Here is a 20325-nt window from a genome sequence, read left to right on the forward strand (position 1 = left end):
AACGCTCATTACTCTGAGGGAGAGCAGTTCGTCTGGACGAGAAAACTGGAAAAGCTATCGCGAGACAACTTTCTGGTCTTAGAATTTTAAGGATTTTAATGGTGGGGCGGGGGCTTCCAGCAAAAGCCAAGTCAGGGGGTTCAATAAACGGGTTCCTCGGTCTGCCCGAAGAATTTGATAAAAGTCCTAAGGAGAGCATGGGCGGGGGGTGGCCAGCAAGGGTATCAGGGAAGAGGTGTCTGGAAATTCGGGGTCAAAACCGTGGAGGACTTGGGGAGGCCAGATAGGGCGTCCTGTGGGCATTGAAGGAGCCTCTTAAGCCTTCAGGGCACAGAAACACCCTAAGATGTTTCTTTTCCTCTTCCATCTTAGGAAGACCCCTCTGCCTGCCCTGCAGAACAGCTTGGAGGGGTAGGAACTGAGCAGGCAGCCCAGAAGAGAAAGAAGCTAGTACTCCAGGGCCTGAAGGAAGCCATGGAGCTCCAAAGCTTTGAAAGAGATCTTGGAGGTGGCTTTAAGGGATGTCCGGAAGCTATGGGAGAGGAAGGAGCGGTGGCTGTGTTTCCTTTGTCTATCACCACTTATCTGTCATGACAGCGGCACAGCACCCAGGAAAAGGACCACCCTGGGGCTGGGAGTCCCCTGTGCCTGAGTGAGGCTGAGAGTAGCTCAGCCCCAGACAGAGAAATGCTCACCAAGAAGTGCAGATTGTCAACCAGCCCAGGAGCCCATGAACTTCACTTAAATAATGTTTCCAGGAGAGTTGGTGATAAGAAAATATTTATTTACATTTGCCACCGAAGTTCCCTGGAGGTCCAGAGCCACCAGGTAGGGCTGGGAAGGTCCCCTGACTCTGTCCTGAATCTGGGCCATTACTGGGACTTTAAAAGCTGGAGGGGTAGCTGATCTTCCTCTGAGGCAGTGTCCTCCTCTACTTGGGAGGCTGGGGCCGGATTCTTCAAGGTGCCTGTAAAAAGGATGGAGAGCACTGTGGCTTGGCCCTTGGGCTGTGTCCCCAGGAGGACAAACAGGAGGCGGCCACAGCCATGAAAGCACATACTCTGTGTAGAGCGGGTAATCCCAAAGTCCCCAACAATCCCTCTCTCTACCTCCCCCTTCCATAAGCATTTCCTGAACTCCTTCCAGAAGTTCAACGTTCCTTGTGGTAGAAATCAGGACACCTGAGACTTGCTGAAGAGCTGGAGGGAGGTGGGAAGTAGGTGTTCAGGGAGCTCTGAGGGAACCCAAGCTGTAAGGAAGGCAGCAGCTTTGGACACCCAGAGGAGTGGGAATGACACTTCCACAGAGAGCCAGGGAAAGCAAAAAACAGGGAGCACCGTGGAGGGACCGGCTGTTGCATGGAGGGTGGTGTTGGAAATGGGCGGGATTATAGCATTGGATCTTCACCTCCGCACTGAGGAGTGAGTCCTTCCTAGCAGTGGGAGGCGAGGAGTGTGGGCCTCGTGTAGTTTCTGTCTGCCTCAGAGAGAGAAGCCCAGACCAGAAAGACTTGTCTAAAGGAGAGGGTGCAGCCCTGAGCCCAGCAGTGGTGCAGAAGGGAGAGAAATGAGGGGTCGGGGCAGAGGGGTGATTGGCTGCCTGGGAGGGGGACATTGAACAGAGACCTTCAAGGCCTCCTGCCTGAGTGAGGAGGTATGGGATTGTACACACACTACCTGGCAGGATAACCCCATGGCCGTTCCTATCAGGAATTTCCAGTTGGAAGCCCCAGCTGGCGATGGTATGGGATTGGGGTGTGGAATTCTTGGGGCAAGATGAGGGGCAAGGTGACTTTCAGAGTCTCAGCATTAAAGTGACAGAGTGGCAGGACTCAGGGGAAGGGAGACAAAAAGAGGGCAGGCAGAAAGCCTGTGGGTTTGTGAGGGCCATCCTGGTCACCAGGGACCCAGGAGCCTGGGAGACCAGCAGGCTTTGGAGCCAGAGTCTGGAGGAGTCCCCCCTACACAGGGGTCAGAGGTGATGCAGGTGCTGTCGTGGGGAGGGTTTGAAGTGGGAGCTACTGATGATTCCAGAAAGGACATACTGTGGAGAAAGTTAAGCCCTGGAACAGGCCTCAGGGTAGAGACAGGAGGGGCTGTCCCCACACTGGAATGGACAGGACGCAGTCCACGACAGTGAGGAAGAGCATCAGAAGTGATTTCTCAGGGCTGTAGGGACTGGGGGCTCCTGTAGCCGGGGAAAGCTGGGGATCAACAGGACTGGCCTATCAGTGGGGGCTCAGGGAGATGACCCTGAAGCTGCGGGATAGGGAGGGGGCCCTCTCTAACCTGCTCTCCAGCTGGGTCCCCAGGCTCAGCCCAGGGCTGGTGCTGGAGGGCCCGCTGAATAGGCCCAGAGGCCGGTGGTGCGGGCAGGATAAGGGCTGGAGGGGGGAAGCACCAACAGCTTCAGAGTGTCTCCCAGGTGACTGCCTGAAACAGGCCAGTAAGGAGGTAGGAGTAGAGAAGAAAGGTGGGAAGTGCTTCTTAGTGCGGCAAGCCTTGGACACGGGGGAGGTCCTGGCCTAGGCTCTCCATGGCTGTGTGGCCAAGCAGACTCTCTCTGTCTCTCTCTCTCCAGGGCAGGACTCCGGCCACCGCCGCTACTCACCAGGGACGGCTGGCCCTGACGGCTCCTCACAAAGGGATGGCAGTGTCTGTTCCCACGAGGCCCAGTTCACCTCCTCCACCCTGAGGGCCACAGAGCAGCTTTGAGGCTCCGGGAAGCCACCTGTGCCACATGCTCCGCCCCAGGAGAGGGGCACATGGAGACACAGGGTAGACACAGGGACTGGGAGAAAGATGGGCTGTGGCCACCCCTTCTCCCCAGACACTGAGCCACCCACCATCCCACTGTGCATTTGCCACCAGGCTCTCTCTCCCGTGGAAGACTTTGTTTTCCGTGGGAGGGTTGTTGCCTCTGTGACAGAGCAGACCAGCCGGGCCAAGGCTAGTGTGCTGTAACCTGAGGGTCCCTCTGGCTTCCTGGCCTCCTAACTGTTCCCCATTTCAGGCCACGGAGTAGGTCAGGAACAGCCAGAGAGGGGACAGGCGGTAAGTGGCAGGCCTGGGCCTATGAGATCCAGCATCCCTGACCTCGCCTGCCTGGGGCAGAGTGTCTGGTGCTCCTAGGCCCTGCCTTTCCCACCAGGCCTGACTCCTGGCAGCTGTCCCCTGGCTTTTAAGAGGGTACGGCTGAAGAAAAATAAAAGAGTAAGGCTGGGGGTGCCAGTCAGGAGAGCATGTGACTCTTGATCTCCCAGTCATGAGTTCGAGCCCCACATTGGGGACAGAGATTACTAAATAAAAAATTTTTAAGAAGAGTAAGGCTGGGGGCACCTGGGTGACTCAGTGGGTTAAGCCTCTGCCTTTGGCTCATGTCCTGATCTCAGGGTCTTGTGATCGAGCCCCACATTAGGCTCTCTGCTCGGCAGGGGGCCTGCTTCCCTCTCTCTCTCTGCCTGCCTCTCTGCCTACTTGTGACCTCTGTCTGTCAAATTAAAATAAATAAATAAATAAAGAGTAAGGCTGGCCTGCCCCACAGCAGCCTCCCTCCCTCACCTGAAGCACCAGCGCTCATCGGGGCTGCCATCCGGCCTGGTGCCAACAGTCAGCTTCACACCGGCCCGCTGCTTCTTCCTCCTGCACCACCAGTAGCCATTCTCCATCTCCAGGACAGAGATGGCTTTCTGTGGACAAAGGACACATGAGACAGTAGCCAGGAGGATACCTCACAGCACTTGACAGTATAACCCAGGGTCTGCTACACAGGTGGATATGAGTCTAGCTCCAACATTTGATTACCTAAGGGATGGAAGCTCCCTCAGGACTCCCCTCCCCCAATCTCAGTTTCCCCACTTGCAGGTGGACGGGTGTCGATAAGTCAGCCCATAATGTGTGCTCAACAATGACTTGGAGAGTTACAGATTCCAGAATTCCACACCACGAGGTGCAGGGACCTGTCTGCTCTGCCCACACGGAGTCTGCCCCCTGGCATGGGAGGGAATTAGGTGGGGCATGGAACTTGTGCATGAGGTCACTGGCTCAGAGAAGTAAGGGGCTTGCCCAAGGTTGACGGTGAATCGGTGAGAGTCCAGCTTCCCAGCAAGGCTCTCGGAGCACCAACTGCCCGCCCCCACCCCTACCCTTCTCTGAAGAAGAAGCAGCTACTGCTTTCAAGGTAGGTGGGTGTCACACCAGCCCCAGCTACAGGGACCTCTGCGCCCCGACTCCCGCAGACTGGCCGGTCCCAGGACTGCACGTCCTGCCTCACCCACCAAGGCGACCCCACCAACCGTATGAGAAACACAGAAGGTGAGCTACATGAGGACAAGGATTCGATCTTGTTCTCTGCCGTGTGGTTCGCACCTAGAACCAAGCCGAGCCTCATGGTAAGCTCTCGGGAAGTTCTTGATCATGATCAAGATCACGATTCTGATTAACATACGGAGCCCCGGGGCACCTGGGTGGCTCAGTTGGTTAAGCAGCTGCCTTCGGCTCAGGTCATGATCCCAGCATCCTAGGATCGAGTCCCACATCGGGCTTCTTGCTAGGCAGGGTGCCTGCTTCTCCCTCTGTCTCTGCCTACCACTCTGTCTGCCTATGCTCGCTCTCCGTCTCTCTCTCTGACAAATAAAAATAAAATCTTTAAAAAAAAAAAACAAAAAACATACGGAGCCCCCACTAGGTGCCAGACACCATCCCAAGGGCTCTAGATCTGTGAGCTTTCTCGATCCTCACAACAGCCCCTGGAAGGAAAGCGTAGGTGAGGGGGGCCCAGACTGCAGATCGTGGGGGAGGGGAGCCGCCCTCAGCACCTGCAGCTTCCAGATGCTCCAGCTGTCGGAGGCAACACTGTTGACGGTCTCGCTCATGAGGGCGATGAGCATGTTGAGCAGCAGGATGTAGGTCAGCAGCACGTAGGCCAGCAGCAGCAGGAGCACGACCCCACGGAAGCGCAGCTGGTCCTGGAAGGCCAGCTCACCCATGCCGATCGTGAACTTGAACAGCTCCAAGGAAGCGTCCAGGATGCCGCCGTATGGGGTGGAGCTGCCCTCCTCCTCTGTCCCTCCTGCCCCAGGCTGTGCTGCTGCCTCCGTGACATTGGGGCCCCTGGGGCCCCTGGGGTCCTGGGCTTCCCGGCTCAGGCTCACCAGGGCTGCAGGAGGGAGGAAGGAGGGATCCTCAGCCTGGGGAGGCCGGGGGCAGCCTCCAGGGCATACGGACCGGGCAAGGGCTGGGCAGGGGCTAGAGGGGCGCCTTTACCTACAGCGAAGCCAAAAAGGAAGACTAAATAGACGAGCAGGAAGCGGAGCAGATCCCGCAGGATGACCTAGAACACACAAGTGCATCCAGGAGCCGGGGGAGGGGTGTGTGGGCCGTCGGGCCCGACCCCTGACCCCTGCCTCAGCCCACACCACCCACACACACAAAGGTGTGCATACACGAGGCCTCGAGGAGCCACATGGAGTAGACCAGTCTTTAAAGAAACCTAATCGGGGGGCGCCTGGGTGGCTCAGTGAGTTAAGCCTCTGCCTTTGGCTCTGGTCCATGATCTCAGGGTCCTGGGATGGAGCCCCAAATCGGGCTTTCTGCTCAGCAGGGAGCCTGCTTCTCCCTGTCTCTAAGCCTGCCTCTCTGCCTACTTGTGCTCTCTCTCTCTCTGTGTCAAATAAATCAATACATAATCTTTAAAAAAGAAAGAAAGAAAGAAAGAAAGAAAGAAAGAAAGAAAGAAAGAAAGAAAGAAAGAAAGAAAGAAATCTAATCAGGGGTGCCTGGACAGCTCAGTCAGTTAGGTGTCCAACTCTGGATTTCATCTCTGGGTCATGAGATCGAGCCCCCAGTCTGCTTAAGATTCTCTCTCTCCCTCTGCCCCCTCCCACTCAGTGTCCCTCTCAAAAAACCTCCCAAAACCATAGAGCAATGTGTAATCTCATCTGTCTCTCTGAGTGTTTTCACTTCCCCTACCACAATGTGCCCTGCAGCAGGACTGATGAGTTGCCCATTTTGTTAGCGACCAAAGGAGCATATTCCAATGCTTTAGAACAGGGCCTGGCCCACAGGACACACTTCCCAAACTTTTGCTGATTACGTAAATGGACGCAGAAAAGTCCACGGGCCCAGATGTTCCAGGACACAGGCATGCAGACGAGCTCCTGTGCACCGCGTCTGCCCCTGGGCTGTGCAAAGATGCACGTCCTCCCTGGGGGTCACATGTCTACTTACCCGTGCAGAGCTCTGACCCCTGAGGGCAGGTGTGCAGACACTCATGCTCCGGCTTGCACTCCGAGAGCGCCTGGCCAGGTGAGCCGTGGAGGAGGGCACCTGTCCACTGAAGCCCAGAGGAGCCCTGCTGGAGGGGTGCCCAGCTTTGTCTGCTCAGGCTACTCCAGGGCCACCCCTGTCTCTCACCTTCTGGATCATGACACTGTAGATGCCCGTGTGTTGCAAGCCACGTGTATAGTAAAGCAGGTTGAGCCAGCCCAGCACCAGCGAGGACACAAGCAGGGGCAGGTACCACTCCACGGCCAGGAAGCACAGCACCTGGGACAGCACCGTGAGCAGGGCCTGGACCAGGCTGTGCAGGGACAGAATCTGGGTCAGTTTGCAGGCTGACCCCTGGCTAGGCTCCCCCTGACCTCCACTGGCCAGCGCTGACCACCGCTGCTTCTCCCGCCACCTCCTGATGGATGGGAAGGCCTCCGTCTGTCTGGGACCGGACCCCATCAGGTGCAGAGCAAGCGCTCAGTATGGGGAACTCTCAGGGATGGTAGCGGGAGGGCACTGGAGCCCCAGGCCAGACAGCCTGCGCTTTGGTCCTGGGCCCCTGGCACGCCCTGATGCCGGGTCTCCTCCTCTCAAGCCAGCCTGGAGCCCTTCTGCCACACCAGCCTCTCCGGGCCTGAGACAGGGGAGGAGAGGGAGGGCCCACGTACAACAGCAGCTCAAAGTAGCTGTCCACGAAGGAGATCCAGATGAAGAGACGGCGCCTCCAGAAATACCACAGCTGTGGGAAAAGGGGCACAGGGGGTGTGAAGTTTGCTCCCCAGGCCACTGAGCACCGAGCAGCCCTGCTGCCTCACTGGGGGGCCTTAGCCCAGGCTCCCCACTGTGCCCCCAGCCTGCGAGCCTGGTTCTGCCACCTCAGGGGCTCAAGCAGCCTCTTGGACTCTGGGGGTTGTGGAACTCATGAGTCCTGCTGATAGCTGAGAGAGCTTTGAAGCCTGTTTCCAGAACGTGTCCCCTCCCCGCCCCCGCCCAGACTCCCAGACAATGCCAGGGGCCTCTGAGCTCCTCATGGATCCTGATGAAGAACTTGCTCACTACTCCTGGTGAGGCGAACGGCTCCCCCTCTTCCCCTCCCCGGTCTCTCAGGGACCCTCCTGGATGCCAGCCCACCTGGATCTGGTCCCCAAGTTCTGCCCACTCTGAGGCTCAGTTTCTCCTCAAAAGGCCTTGCTGGGGGAGTCGACCTGAGCCTGCCTGCCCCATCCTGTCTGTGGTTCCCACGTGAGGAAGGAACGGCCCAGCTAAGGGACCTAGGGGCGGGGGCTTCCAGCTCCGTTCTTTGGGGAGCAGAGTTGGCAGGGCCTGAGGAATCACAGAGGCCATGTGCAGAAAGCGCAGCAGGGAGCTGCCAGCCCCAGAACCTGAGGCCCTCAGCTGCCCTGAGGCTGGTGGGGGCCGGACTGGGTAGAGGATTCGGTTTCTGTGGTTTTCAGGGAATGAAGGGATTGTGGTTAACTCCCTGGAAGGCCCCTCCTAGTGGGATTCTACATTTGCTTCTGGGTGGTCCGGGAGCCCATAGAGTTGCAGAGTCATGGGGTGGGGGCTCGGTTTGGGGGGGGGCGGTGAATGGGAAGAGCCCTCACCTGGCCTGCGAGGATGTAGATGCCCCCAAGCAGAATCAGGATGTGGCCAAGCAGCAACAGGGAGTCTCCAGCAGTCACTTCCCCGGGGAAGGCCTGCCGAGGAGACAGTCTGGTAGGACCCGGGGCCTGGAGCCCCCTGCCAACAGGGAGACTCTCAGCTGAGGGCCGGATCTGAGCACAAGCTGTGGAGAGACCACGCAGAGCAGCACAAGGAGCACAGGTTCAGCGGCAGGACCCCCTCCCCCACCCCGGATTCTAGCCTGTCACAGAGACACACTGACATGGTTGGTTTTGAGGGTGGGGTCTGGCGCCAGACTGCCCAGGTTCAAATCCCACGCCCCGCACTTAACAGCCTGTGTGACCCTGGGTAAGTTACTTCACCTCTCTGTGCGTCCCTTCCCTCAACTATCAACTGGAGATGGTAACAGCTGCCACCTCTGAGGGTTGTTGTGAGCAATGATTAAGTCAGTTAACGCAAGTCACTTCCTTAGAATACCCACTCCCATATGGCGAGCCCTGGGCCAGTATCCTTGTTTTCCCCACGGTGGGTGCGGGCTTCCGTACCGTTACCCGCTGAGGCCGAGCTCAGGCTTATCACTCAAGCCGTCACAGCCTCGGTGGGAGGATCTGCAGACGGATCTAGCCACCCCACCCTCCACCATCATCCTCCAGGGTCGCTCCCAGGAGGCCTCCCCCAGAATGTGCCCCTCCTGGGCCTTGCCTTCTCCAGGGCCGGCTGGTGGTAGGCAACTAAGGTGAAGAGGACCGTGTAGATCAAGTAACACAGGAAGTTGAAGAAGAATTTGGGGATTAGCAGATCCCACTTCGCCTGCAACAGCTTGTTCAGTGGCTCTAAAATCACCATTCGGTGCCGGTCCTGGGAATGGGAATGCAAGAGCAAGGGTCAGGCTCAGGTCAGGCTCAATGTAAGGGCTGAGGGAAATGGAGGAGAGGTTGGGGGGCAAATGAGCCCTCCCCACCGACCTCCACCCCACCCACATGGCTGTGGGTTGACCGAGTGACTCATCCTCCAGCCCCAAGCAGGGGCCAGTAAACAGGCCGCCTGTGGTTGCCCCCAGGCCCCCAGCCTGCTCCGCAGTTCAGGTGGGACTAGGGTGTGGAAGGAGCATTTGCCGGGGGGGCCACATCCCCAGTGGCACAGTCCCAGGGCAGCTTTGGTCCCCCAGGCAGCGCTGACGTGTGGACCTTGCAGAGATCTGGGCCAGGTCCCCTTAGGCACACCTCTGCCCCCCTGGGCTCACCGGGCTTCTGCAATGAAAGGCGATGATCTCCAGCACTGAGTTCTCCTCCCAGCTGTCCACAGAGGCCAGGTCATACAATGACACCCGGACTGGCCCGTAGCACCACTCCGTAAACTTGCGGGAAAGTGACTGGCACGGCTCTGGGAACTCCCGCTGCAAGATGTGCCTGAAAATCTGCAGTGGGGGTGGGGGCACATGAGCTTGGCCTGCATGGCTACCTCCTAGCACTGACCTTGGGTAGGGAGAAGGGGTGGCTGGGAAACACTCAGCACCCCGCAGAGCTGCCCCCCACCTGCAGAGCTGCACGCAGGCACACGCACACACCCGGACACACGGGTCCTTGTGCGTATGATTGCTCGCACATCCCACATGCTCAGCCATGATATAAACACTCCCGTCCACTCACATATGTCCAGGTCTCAGGGAACCTGGCTCTTCCTTCCCCACTCCTGTCCCGAGGCCTCTTTCCTGGACTCCCTACTGGCAGAGGGACCCCCAGCCCAGGGCTCCTGGAGGCCCCCTGAGATCTGAGCTACACAGATGTGTACACTTCTGTGGTCAGAGCTCAGAGCTTCCAACATACTAGAAAGCATCCCTAAGTCGAACAGGTTAAGAAGCAATTTGGTTTTGGCGTGCCTGGCTGAGTCAGTTGGTGAAGCATGTGGCCTTTGATCTCAGGGTCATGAGTTCGAGCCCCATGCTGGGTGTAGCGATCACTTAAAAAAGAAGAAGCCAGGCACCTTGATGGCTCAGTCGGCTGGACGTCTGAGTTTGGCTCAAGTGATGATCTCAGGGTCCTGGGATTGAGTCCCGCATCAGGCTCCCTGTTCAACGAGGAGTCTGCTTCTCCCTTTCCCTCTGCCCCTCCCCCTTGCTCATTTTCTCTTTCTCAAATAAATAAAAAATATTTTTTAAAAAGAGAGATAGAAAAGCAACTTGGCTTTACAAATGAGGAATGGGGAAAGGAAAGGCCACCCAGCCATGCCTCTGCACAACAAAGGGAGGTTCCCTTTGGAACCCAGGTTCCCCAGGAATCTTGGGGAATAAAATAGTAAAACTTCCATTTATGCTTTTTTTAATCTTAACCCTTAAAAAGGCCTGTGTTCGAAGCATGGGGCCCTGTGTAAAAGGAACAGGTTGCCCACCGTGAAGCCCCGCTGATAATTAGGCTCAGACAACCTACTGGTTGTCATTTGAAAAAAAAGTAGAGCTGAGTCATGCTTCCTTTTTGTACCAAAATAACTTCCAGACAAATCAGTTTTAGGCATTAAAAATAAAACTGCAAAGTCTGGAGGAAAATATGGATACAGAATATATATGTATACGGACACACACAAGCTTTGATATATATACATGTATATATGTGTGTATACACACACACACACACACAGCCTTATAGAAGGTATTAAACAGTACCAAAACCAAGGAATTTTAAAGGAGAAGATAATTAGAATTGTGTATATATAGGAAAATGTAAAAATTCTGCAGGGCAAAAATCTCAAAAGAAATGCTTTTATGGGGGTGCCTGGGTGGCTCAGTGGGTTAAAGCCTCTGCCTTCGGTTCAGGTCATGATCTCAGGGTCCTGGGATCGAGCCAGGCTCTCTGCTTAATGGGGAGCCTGCTTCCTCCTCTCTCTCTGTCTGCTTCTCTGCCTACTTGTGATCTGTCTGTCAAATAAATAAATAAAATCTTTAAAAAAAAAAAGAAATGCTTTTATGGGGCACCTGGGTGGCTCAGTCAGTTGAGCAGCTGCCATCGGTTCAGGTCATGATCCCAGCGTCCCAGAGTCCCACATCGGGCTTCTTGCTCCATGGGGAGCCTGCTTCTCCCTCTGCCTGCCTCTCTGCCTCCCTGGACTCTCTCTATCTCTCTGACAAATAAATAAATAAAATCTTAAAAAAAAAAAAAAAAAGAAAGAAAGAAAGAAAGAAAAGAAATGCTTTTATGGGGTGCTTGGGTGTCTCCGTTGGTTAAGTGGCCAGCTTTTGGTTTCGGCTCTGGTCATGATCTCAGGGTCCTGGGATCAAGCCCTGCTTCTGGCTCTGTGTTCAGCAGCAGCAAGGAATCTGCTTGAGATTCTCTCTCTCCCTCTCCCTCTGCCCCTCCCCACTGCTCTCTTTTTTTTAAGTAAATAAATCTTTAAAAAAGAAAAAAAGAAATGTTTTTACTAACAAACCAGGAGAAACATTTACAGCTGTTATAGAAAACAAAATACTAATGCATTCATTATAAAGGACACTTACCAATCAATATGAAGAAAACCTAATAGCAAATCTAATCACACAAGAGGCAAAGAATATCAAGACTGTCTCCTCATCGAGAAACCCAAATGACTTAAAAATCCCAGTGTTTTATAATGTAATTTATCAGTTCAGTAGTTCATATATAATTCATCAATAAACACACATATATTAGAGGTGTGTCTTGAACATGTTCTTAATACCAGGAGAGTTAAATCAAAAAGTGGGGACCCTGGGGTGCCTGGATGGTTCAGTCGGTTAAATGTCTGCCTTCGGTTCAGGTCATGATCTCAGGGTCCCAGGATCGAGCCCCGTGTGGGGTTCCCTGCTTAGCAGGGAGTCGGCTTCTCCCTCTTCCTCTTGTGTGCATTGTCTCCCTCTCTCAAATAAATCAATCAAATTAAAAAAAAAAAGTGGGGAGACCCGTGATCTATGTAGAAGACCACTCCTGGCTCTTTCTGCAGAAAATTCAGAATAAGTCCTGTTGCTTCCTGGAAAGGTGTGGAAGGAATGGGGACTAGCTAGGTACTCACCTCGATTTTGCCCTCCTTGGCAGCCAGTTTTAGGGGCGTGAGTCCCTGCAGATTGGGGATGTCCTCGAGCTGCACTGTGGGGCAGAGGTGGGCCCCCTCACGGAGAAGCCTGTCATACATGTCGATCACCAGGGCGCTGTTCTCGGTTGAGTTGTCTGCGATCATCACCAAGGCGTGCAGCACCGTGTTGCCGAGGGAGTCGGCCGCCTGCAGGCTGGCGGGCTGATGCTCGTTTTTTAGCAGGTAGGTCACCACCTCCCACTGGTTGGTGCACGCGGCCAGGGAGAGTGGCAGCTCGCCTGGGGGCCAAGGGGGGGCAGCTTGAGCCTCAGGCCTCCCAGCTTCCACCTGTCTACTCCTCATGCTCCTAGGACAGAAGGCCAGACCTCCTTCAGGAGAGACAGCCACCCACAGGAGAGGAGGGAACGCTGCCTTAGGATCCCAGGCCCTCCCAGGTCTGTACTATGAGGGAAGACGGTCCCAGGCACCGTGGAGGGCAGCTGTGCCTTTTCCACTGGTGAAGGTGGCCCTGTCCAGCTCTTGACCCAAGGGAGTGGTGACCATAACTCTTTACCATCTAAAGGAGCAGAACATGGAGCGCCTAGGTGGTGCAGTCGGCTGAGCTTTTGGCTCAGGTGGTGATCTCAGGGTCATGAGATCGAGCCTGGGGCTGGGCTCCACATTCACTGCAGAGTGTGCTAAAGACTCTCTCTCTCTCTCTCTTTTTGCCGCTCCCCCGCCATGCTCACTTGCTCACTCTCTCTAAAATGAATAAATCTTTAAAAAATTAAAATACAGGACACCTGGGTGGCTTAGCTGTTGGGTGGCTGCCTTCCGCTCAGGTCATGATCCTGGAGTCCTGGGATCGAGTCCTGCATTAGGCTCCCAGCTCCATGGGGAGTCTGCTTCTCCCTCTGACCTTCTACCCTCTCATGCTCTCTCTCACTGTCTCTCTCAAATAAAAATAAATAAAATCTTTAAAAATAAAATAACCCTGTCTGGTCAGGTTTCCCACACACCAGTTCTGCCAGCCCCTTCCCCTCCCCCTGGTCTGGGTGTGGATGTGTGGGGAGCTTCCTTGCTAAAACATCTCCTAAGACAAACTGCTTTTGCAGGCAGTCCAGTGATTAGAAGCATGAGTCCTTGGGGTCAGACGGATCTGGGTTGGAGGGCCAGCTCTGACACACATTACCCAGGTGACCTTGGACATAGCCTTAATCACCTCTGCCCCTCAATTTATCCAAGAAAGTCTCCTCACCAAAGTAGAAGCAAGTCCCCTGGCTCTTTTTCTGGAAGAAGTGGCCACAGGCCCGGGCATGTACATTGGCCCCATTCTTCACCAAGAGCTGCACACACTGCAGGCTCCTCTTCTCGATGGCAATGTGCAGGGCACTGTGGCCTCGGTAGTACTCATCTGTGCATTGGGCGTTGACCAGGGGCTGGGGATTGCCAGAGTCCCGGTCGATCTGGAGCAAGGGCAGGATGCAGGCGTTGGCTCCATCCCGAAGGTTCAACACGGCCTTCATCAGGCACGTCTTGCCCGTGGAGCCCTCTGTGGGAGAAGGAGAGGGGAAGGGGCACCAGAGTGCTCAGGTGGAGAGTCACTGGGCTGCCCACGAGCCTGCACAGCGAGCCCACGCAGGGGGATAAAAAAAGATTGCCACACAGGGCTGGTGGAACCAGAGTCATGCTGCAGGGTTAGTAAGTCTTGAGCCAACAGGTATCCAACAGGGGGCGCCTGGGTGGCTCAGTCGTTAAGCGGCTGCCGAATCCCAGCCAGGGTGGTGGGATCAAGCCCTGCATCAGGCTCCCTGCTCAGCAGGAAACCTGCTTCTCCCTCTCTCACTCCCCCTGCTTGTGCTCCCTCTCTAACTGTCTTTCTCTGTCTGTCAAATAAATAAAGAAAATCTTTTAAAATAAATAAATAAATAAATAAAATACCGACAGATATGACTTAATTTCTGTCTCAAAGATAAGTTTCTAAGACATAATTTGTTGTACGTGCAACACAGTCTACACAAGACCATCCAGAGCAACGTTAGGTGGCTCTACCCCTTAATGGCTCTGTCTCCTTGGGCAGGTCACACGGCCTTTCTTAACCTCAGTTTTCCTGGCTGTAAAATGGGACTATTCCAGGGTTGTTCTAAGGGCCCAACCTTATATATAGAATTTTTAGCACCCAGAGGGCCTGGCACAGAGTATGTGGAGGCCAAAAACGACACACAACCTTAAATGGCCATCATTAAGGAATTCATTAACTAAACTGTGGTAAATGTACACAATGGAAACCTCTGTGGTTGAAAAAGTGACTGACTTAGAGGTCTGTGTACTGAAGTGGAAATTAGGAGATGTAGCATATGGCACGATCCATCACGTAAGTATGTACCTAATATAGTTAAACACTTTGAAAAGATAGACGTCAAATCATTAACGTGGACGCGGGATATCCTTCTCTTTTACCCTCAGCCTTATACATGCCATTACTACCTGAATCTTCTAGAATACACAAATCTTGTTTTTCTAACCAGACCAAATGATCAAGATACTTTGATCTGGGGCAAAAAATGTTCTGAGATGGGTCAAGTGTATGGTATGTGTATTACACCTCAACAACGCTGTTATACAAAAAGAAAAGAAAAAGAAAACAATGTACCGCGGAAGCCTGTGAGTATCCATTTGGCCAATGAAATGGGCTGAGGACGGCAGAGGTAGACCAGGAGCCCGTGGGGTGGGTGGACATGGGAGGCACAGCCATGACCAAAACGAGGCTTTCAGGCTGGAGGGTTGCTGAGAACTGCCCCTTGGCTCTTGATCAAGGCCAAGGCCAACCCATCTGCCAAGTCTCAGCATAGCGGTCAGGGCACAGGGGTTCTGGCCTGCAGGGCAGACCTACCTGTGTACTCTGGGTCGGTGAGGTACTTGCTGGTCCGGGACAGGTACTCTGGTAACCCAGCCAGATCCTTGGGGACACCCCGGGCAACCGCGCTGAAGAGCCGATCACGGTCAAAGCGGTTTGGGTCCGGCTGGCTGTGGGGATATGACTTGTGTCTGGTGCTATGGAAGAACCATGGCCCCCTCGGGAAGCCCCCATTCCAGGGAGCCCTTTCATGGAGTCCTGTGTGCACCTGGCAGGCTCATGAGCCCGGGGGAGCCTTTCTGAGGAGCTCTTCCTCCCAGGGCAGACAGAGGACTCACTGAGAGGCCCGAGAAAGGGAGACGGGCCTGTCCGTCTGTCCGGGGCACTAACCCCCAGCACCCCCATGACTCCAGGCAGAGCAAATGGAGTCGGTCTCAGTATCAGGTGCTTATCATTTGCTGGTTGACTTGATGGTTTCACAACAGGCTCCTGATCCTAGAGGGAGGATTTCAGCACAGGAACATGTCATTCCCTTGACCTGGAATCCGGGTCGGGATGGGACCACATGTGCAGAACTGGGGCTCACATGGAGGGGGAGGGGTGTCTAACTAACTCCAGACCCTGACTGCTAACCTCCAGGCAGAGTCTAGGCTAGGCAGACAGAGGTTTCTCAGAGACATGGGGGCCCAGCGCTGAAACCTATCAGATGCTCGCCAGAGTTTGACTGAGAAGCCACATTTTGGGGAAATGCTATAACTCTTTAGCATTTAGAAGTTTCTGGTGACAGGGAAGGGGAAGGAGCAGGGGACCCCTCCTGGGGATGCCCCCCATACTGGGGGCTCCTGGAACCATGGTCAGCAGATATGAAGGGACAAACAAAGGTGGGGGACTCTCTGATTCCCTGGAGAGTCTCAGGTTCTGGCTTCACCAAGGAAGGTTTTGGTGACTCTGATGAATGGGGGATTGTTGGGCTCAGTCATGTGTTAAAGCTATAGCTGTGCGACTGAGAGAGCCAGGCCCTGTCTCCTCCACGGCAGGAAGTTGGGTGTCCGCCTGGCCTGGCCAGACACACCCTCATCTCCCCAGCAGGCCACGTGGCTACACCATGACTGAGAGGGCCGTGCGGGTGACTAGGGAGCCCTATGGGCAGTCCGGCTGGGGGAATTGGCCATTTGGACAAAACACTTCCTGTCACAGGGTGGCATCACCGTCTTGGAGTAGGGCAGCCCAGCGAGAGCACAGACTGGGCAGTGCGGGGCCTATTCTGCCTGTCAGGGAGGCTCCCCAGCTCCCAGAAGCCTCATGCACATCCTCTCCTGGACTGGTCTGAATCTGACCATGGCCTTCCAACACCAGTGATACGGGGGGGGGGAAGGGCAGCGGTGGTCTCCGGGCTGGGCAGCCAAGGGCTGGTGCCCCATTTCAGGCACAAGGATGGAGGAAGGGGCTTTCCTAACGGGGTCCTGCCTTGTCAGCCTCATGCATCGGACTTCACACCGAGGGGGAGACTGGGCAAACCACACACATACCCGAAGGGCACTGGGGCTGGGCCAGGCCACCAAATCTGACTCAGGGTCTTCCACTGGAGGTGAGCACCCCCCCCCTCTCTGAGTCCCACCCCCGTTTGATGCCTCACCTGACACCTGCTGGTTTGCGGTACTTGAGGTTCACTTTGATCTGAGGGGAGGACTTCCGGTCCTCCCCCTGGAATGGCGACTCCATGGGGGGTGGCCCATCCCCATGGCCAGGCTTTTCTCTGTCCGCCTCACCACCATCTTCTTGGTCTCCATCCCATGTCTGGAGCCTGAAAGCCGGAGGGCTGGAGGGCGAGGCCATCCTAGGGCGAGGAGGTTGCTCTGTCTGGCTCAAACCTTGGCGACAGAGCTGTCAGAAGCTCCTTCTTCTTCCCAGCCTGGGTAGGGGTAGGTCCAGCTGAGGCCTGCAAAAAGAGAAGTTTAGAAGCTGAGTCCAAGTAGACCCACCCACCGAGTCAGCCCAATGGGACAGGGAATGAGCCGTGAGGGAGGCAGGCAGAGGGTGAGGAGAGAGAAGGAGGTCCCTGGTGTGAGCTTGGAACATGGGAAGTACAGGGACCCAACAGGTCTGCCTGTTGACACAGTCCCACAGGAAGGGTTGAGATTGTCCCTGACTGTCCCTCCGGGACTTCCTGGGATCTGAGAGACCACAGCTGCTGATCCAGGAAAACAAACTCTCAAGTTCACAGCATGAACCTTTCTCTACATCACATCTTGTCTAGTGGCCGATACTCACAGCAGATAAGAGTGCCGTTGTAGGCTAGAGGCGGGTCATTTAACCTCTTGCTACAGAAACGGTTGGAAAACCAGTCTACTAAACCTCTTATTTTGTTACCAGGACGACTAAGGCCCAGAAAGGGGAAGTGACTTCCTCAAGGTGGTCGGCTGTTGGCAGACCCTGGTCCAAAACCACAGACAGCTCGCTACCATGACTTCTTCAGTTCTCAGTATCTCTCGGGGCCCATCCCTGTTTTCAGTCTGATTCATCTCTGAAGGCGTCAGATGCCACCTCTCTCTGTGCTTTTGGGTCTGTGGGGGCTTCAGAGTGGGGAGGGAGACCCCTCACTGGAGACCCAAGCTCCCCCTGACAGACAAGCCCACCTCAGGTCCTAGATGGGGCTCGGGGCTTTGGCATCTCTTCACAGGAGAATGGAAACCATAGTCCCCCCCACATGGCAAGGCGTGGGGCCCCAGTGGGGGGTGCGGTTAGGGGGAAAACTATGTGCCCACCCGTGGGTAGGAACAGGAAGAAGGAATAAGAGCAAGCGGTGAGTGGGGGGACAGCTGGGTGGCAGAAGGGGGCAGGGAGCAGAGAAGAGCATGGGAAAGGAAAAGAAAGGCCAGAAGTAGAGAGGGTGGATGGTGGCAGGGCTTGGGCTGTGTCCCGTCCAGCTTCAGGCTCCCACAGCCCTCAGGGACCTGGAGGTGGGGGTGGGGGAGGCATTTTCCCACAGAAGCTGGGGAGGCTGGGATATGGCTGACTGCCTCCACATGCAGGGTTTTTTTTTGTTGTTGTTAATTAGCTTGGTTTTGGTTTTTTACTTCCGCGTGAGCCACCATCTTTCTGTCCAATCTGGGGCATCCTCCCCAAGCCACACACCTGTTTAGCCGGGGTGTGTCCCTAACCATCTCCCCCGCCCCCCAGTCTGCCTCCCCGGAGGCCCCCCAGCTCACCATTGCCAAGCGTCAGCAGCAACAACTACCTGTTCAGCCCCCGCCCCCATCCTGGGGGCCTGACCCTCACCGGTCGGGAGGAAGGGGTCCGGCAGTCCAGGTGGAAGCTGGTGCCCCTCGAAGACCCTGGCTTGGGGCTGAAGAAGCAGGGAGCCCCAGCCCTCGGGCTTCGCTGCCCTGATCAGTCACTGTCGGGTCAAGGCCGCCCCTTCCCCAGATGTGCCGGGATCGCCCACCGACTTACCCGGCAGGGCGGCCGAGGCTAGGGCGCGGCGTCCGGGGCCACGGACCGCTGGGATCCCGGGCCTCCGGGGCTGCAGGGGCTGCTGGAGGAAGTGAAGCCGGGAGGGCGGCGGGCGCTGACAGCCCGGAGCCGCAGCACCTCCCCAAGTCTGCTCTGAGCTCCGCCAGCGGGCTGCGGTCTCAGGGTCTCGGGGTCTCCGCAACCTCAGCGCACCCGGCCCGCCGGCATGGTGTGGGGTAGGGGGATCTCTCCCGGGTCGGGATAGGAGGGCCATCAGTGAGTGACCATTTGGACCACTGGCCACACCCTGCTCTCGGGAGACACGCCCCGCCTCCCCACCCCCACTGTCTAGCCAAGGAGGGCCCCGGTGGGGGTGGGGCAACCAGAGGCAACCCTTGGGTGCTGGGGCCTTGCCTCCGGTGGGATCCGGCATGGAGTGGGGGGTTCTTGCCCCACGGTGCTGACATCTACCTCCTTCCGCGACCTACCACAGGGCTTCCAGAGGCCATGTGGCTCAGACTGGGAACTGGTGGAACCCATCACTGGGCGGATAGAACGAATGCGGACGGGCCCCGGGGACAGGAGAGACGCAGCCCAGCACACGACCCTGGGAATGCACGCCACCCAACCAACTTGCAGTTTGCGGGGATTTTCCCACCTGCCGGGGCTTTCCCCCAGCCCCTCAGCCGGGGTGGGGGGTGGGGGCCTGTCAGTGGCACACTTCCTTTTGTGACAGGCGCTTCCAGCACCAACCAGCAGGGGGCGACAGGGAAGCCCCCAGGTAACGCCGAAATCCTAACTCCGGGCCACGCCCTGGTAGGGAGGAATTCCACACTAGGGTTTAGGAACTCAGTCACCCTCCAAGGAGACCTAGGACACCTTCCTCTTCCCAGCTCCCTAAAATCCAGTCCCCTCCCCAAACCTACCAAATTGTCTCTTTCTCCGTCTGCCCGAAACAACTATTATCTCTCCCCGGGGAGACTGCAGCCATCTCCCAACCGGTCTCTCTGCTTCACACCAACCCTACCCTCCTACTCCATTCTCCCTACAGGAAGGATCTTTGGATCTTTGGAAAACCTGATCACCCCCACTCCCCTGCTTAATCCCACCTCCCACCCCCAACCCATCGCTTCCCTTGGGCTTCAAATAAAATGCAAACTCTACACCATAACCCTGTGCTGTCTAGATGTTTTTCTCCACTTTCATCTCTCATCGCAACCCTGTCTTGCAGGTTACACGCTAGACCTGCGCTGTCCAATTGGGTAGTCACTAACCATAGGGGCTATTTAAATGTAAATCAATTATAATGAAACAAAATTAAACATTTAGTTCTCCAGTCATGGCAGGCACATTTTGATTGCTCAATAGTCACATGTGGTTACTGGCTACCATATTGGACCGCACAGATATAGAACTTCTCCATCATTGCAGAGAATTCCAGTGGACACGTGGCTCTAGACATTGGAACGCATTTCAGTCTCTCCAGTATGCCATGCCCCTTTCTGTTGCCTCCAACCCTTGCACAAGTTGGTGCACCTGCCAGGAACAACCCTCGCTGCCCATCCCCCCCCCAAACACTGCCCTTGTTCTAGCCAACTCCTACTCATCTGTTGTCTCTCCATTTAAACATCGGTTCCTCTGGGTAGCCTTTCCTAGACCCTGGACCAGGTTGGGGGGCCCCATTATGTGCTCTCATGACACTTAGTACTTCTCTGATCATAATTCACTATCCATTATTGTTAACATCTGTCTGGCTTCACCTTTAACAATAACAGATGCCTACTAAGCGCTCAGCACGGGCCAGACACTGTGCCTAGTGCTTTACATGCAACTCCCAGAGCAACCTTATTTCACAGACTGGCAAACTGAGGCTGGGCAGGGTTAGGAACCTTGTCCAACCAAAGCCAGAGGGCTGGGATGAGACAAAGCAAGGTTTGAAATCCAGGGCCACATGCTTATACACCAAGCTCTACAACGGACAAAGTTTTGCTTTTTTTTTTTTCTCTCTCTTTTCTCCATATCCTCAGGACCCAGCAGCCTGCTTGTGCTCAAGAAGCCCCCCGCCCCAAGAAGGCTTTGAATGTTTGGGTGGCTAATCACAATGCA

The 20325-nt window shown here is 55.5% G+C and overlaps 1 protein-coding gene across 1 annotated transcript; it reads right to left on the minus strand.

Moving 5' to 3' along the window:
* Positions 1-766: 766 nt before the first annotated feature.
* TRPV2 (transient receptor potential cation channel subfamily V member 2) lies at positions 767-18947 on the minus strand. The gene is made up of 15 exons (XM_082705754.1): positions 18220-18947; positions 16403-16705; positions 14803-14936; positions 13168-13461; positions 11910-12208; positions 9136-9309; positions 8595-8750; positions 7874-7966; positions 6938-7008; positions 6414-6579; positions 5265-5331; positions 4817-5157; positions 3561-3688; positions 2611-2690; positions 767-967 (listed from the first exon to the last, which is right to left on the minus strand). The coding sequence occupies exons 2-15, from the start codon at positions 16600-16602 to the stop codon at positions 873-875; spliced, it is 2298 nt and encodes a 765-aa protein (XP_082561880.1). The 5' UTR covers positions 16603-16705; positions 18220-18947; the 3' UTR covers positions 767-872.
* Positions 18948-20325: the final 1378 nt, after the last annotated feature.

Source organism: Mustela nivalis (genome assembly GCF_964662115.1).
Source record: "Mustela nivalis genome assembly, chromosome: 17".
Taxonomy (NCBI): Eukaryota; Metazoa; Chordata; class Mammalia; order Carnivora; family Mustelidae; genus Mustela; species Mustela nivalis.

Coding starts and splice junctions, on each gene's coding strand:
- TRPV2 (XM_082705754.1), bottom strand. CDS start 16,602: ATGGCCTCGCCCTCCAGCCCTCCGGCTTTCAGGCTCCAGACATGGGAT. Junction 13,462..14,802: donor CACCGACCCAGAGTACACAG/GTAGGTCTGCCC, acceptor CTTCTCCCACAG/AGGGCTCCACGGGCAAGACG. Junction 6,580..6,937: donor AGCTACTTTGAGCTGCTGTT/GTACGTGGGCCC, acceptor GTCCCTGCACAG/CCTGGTCCAGGCCCTGCTCA.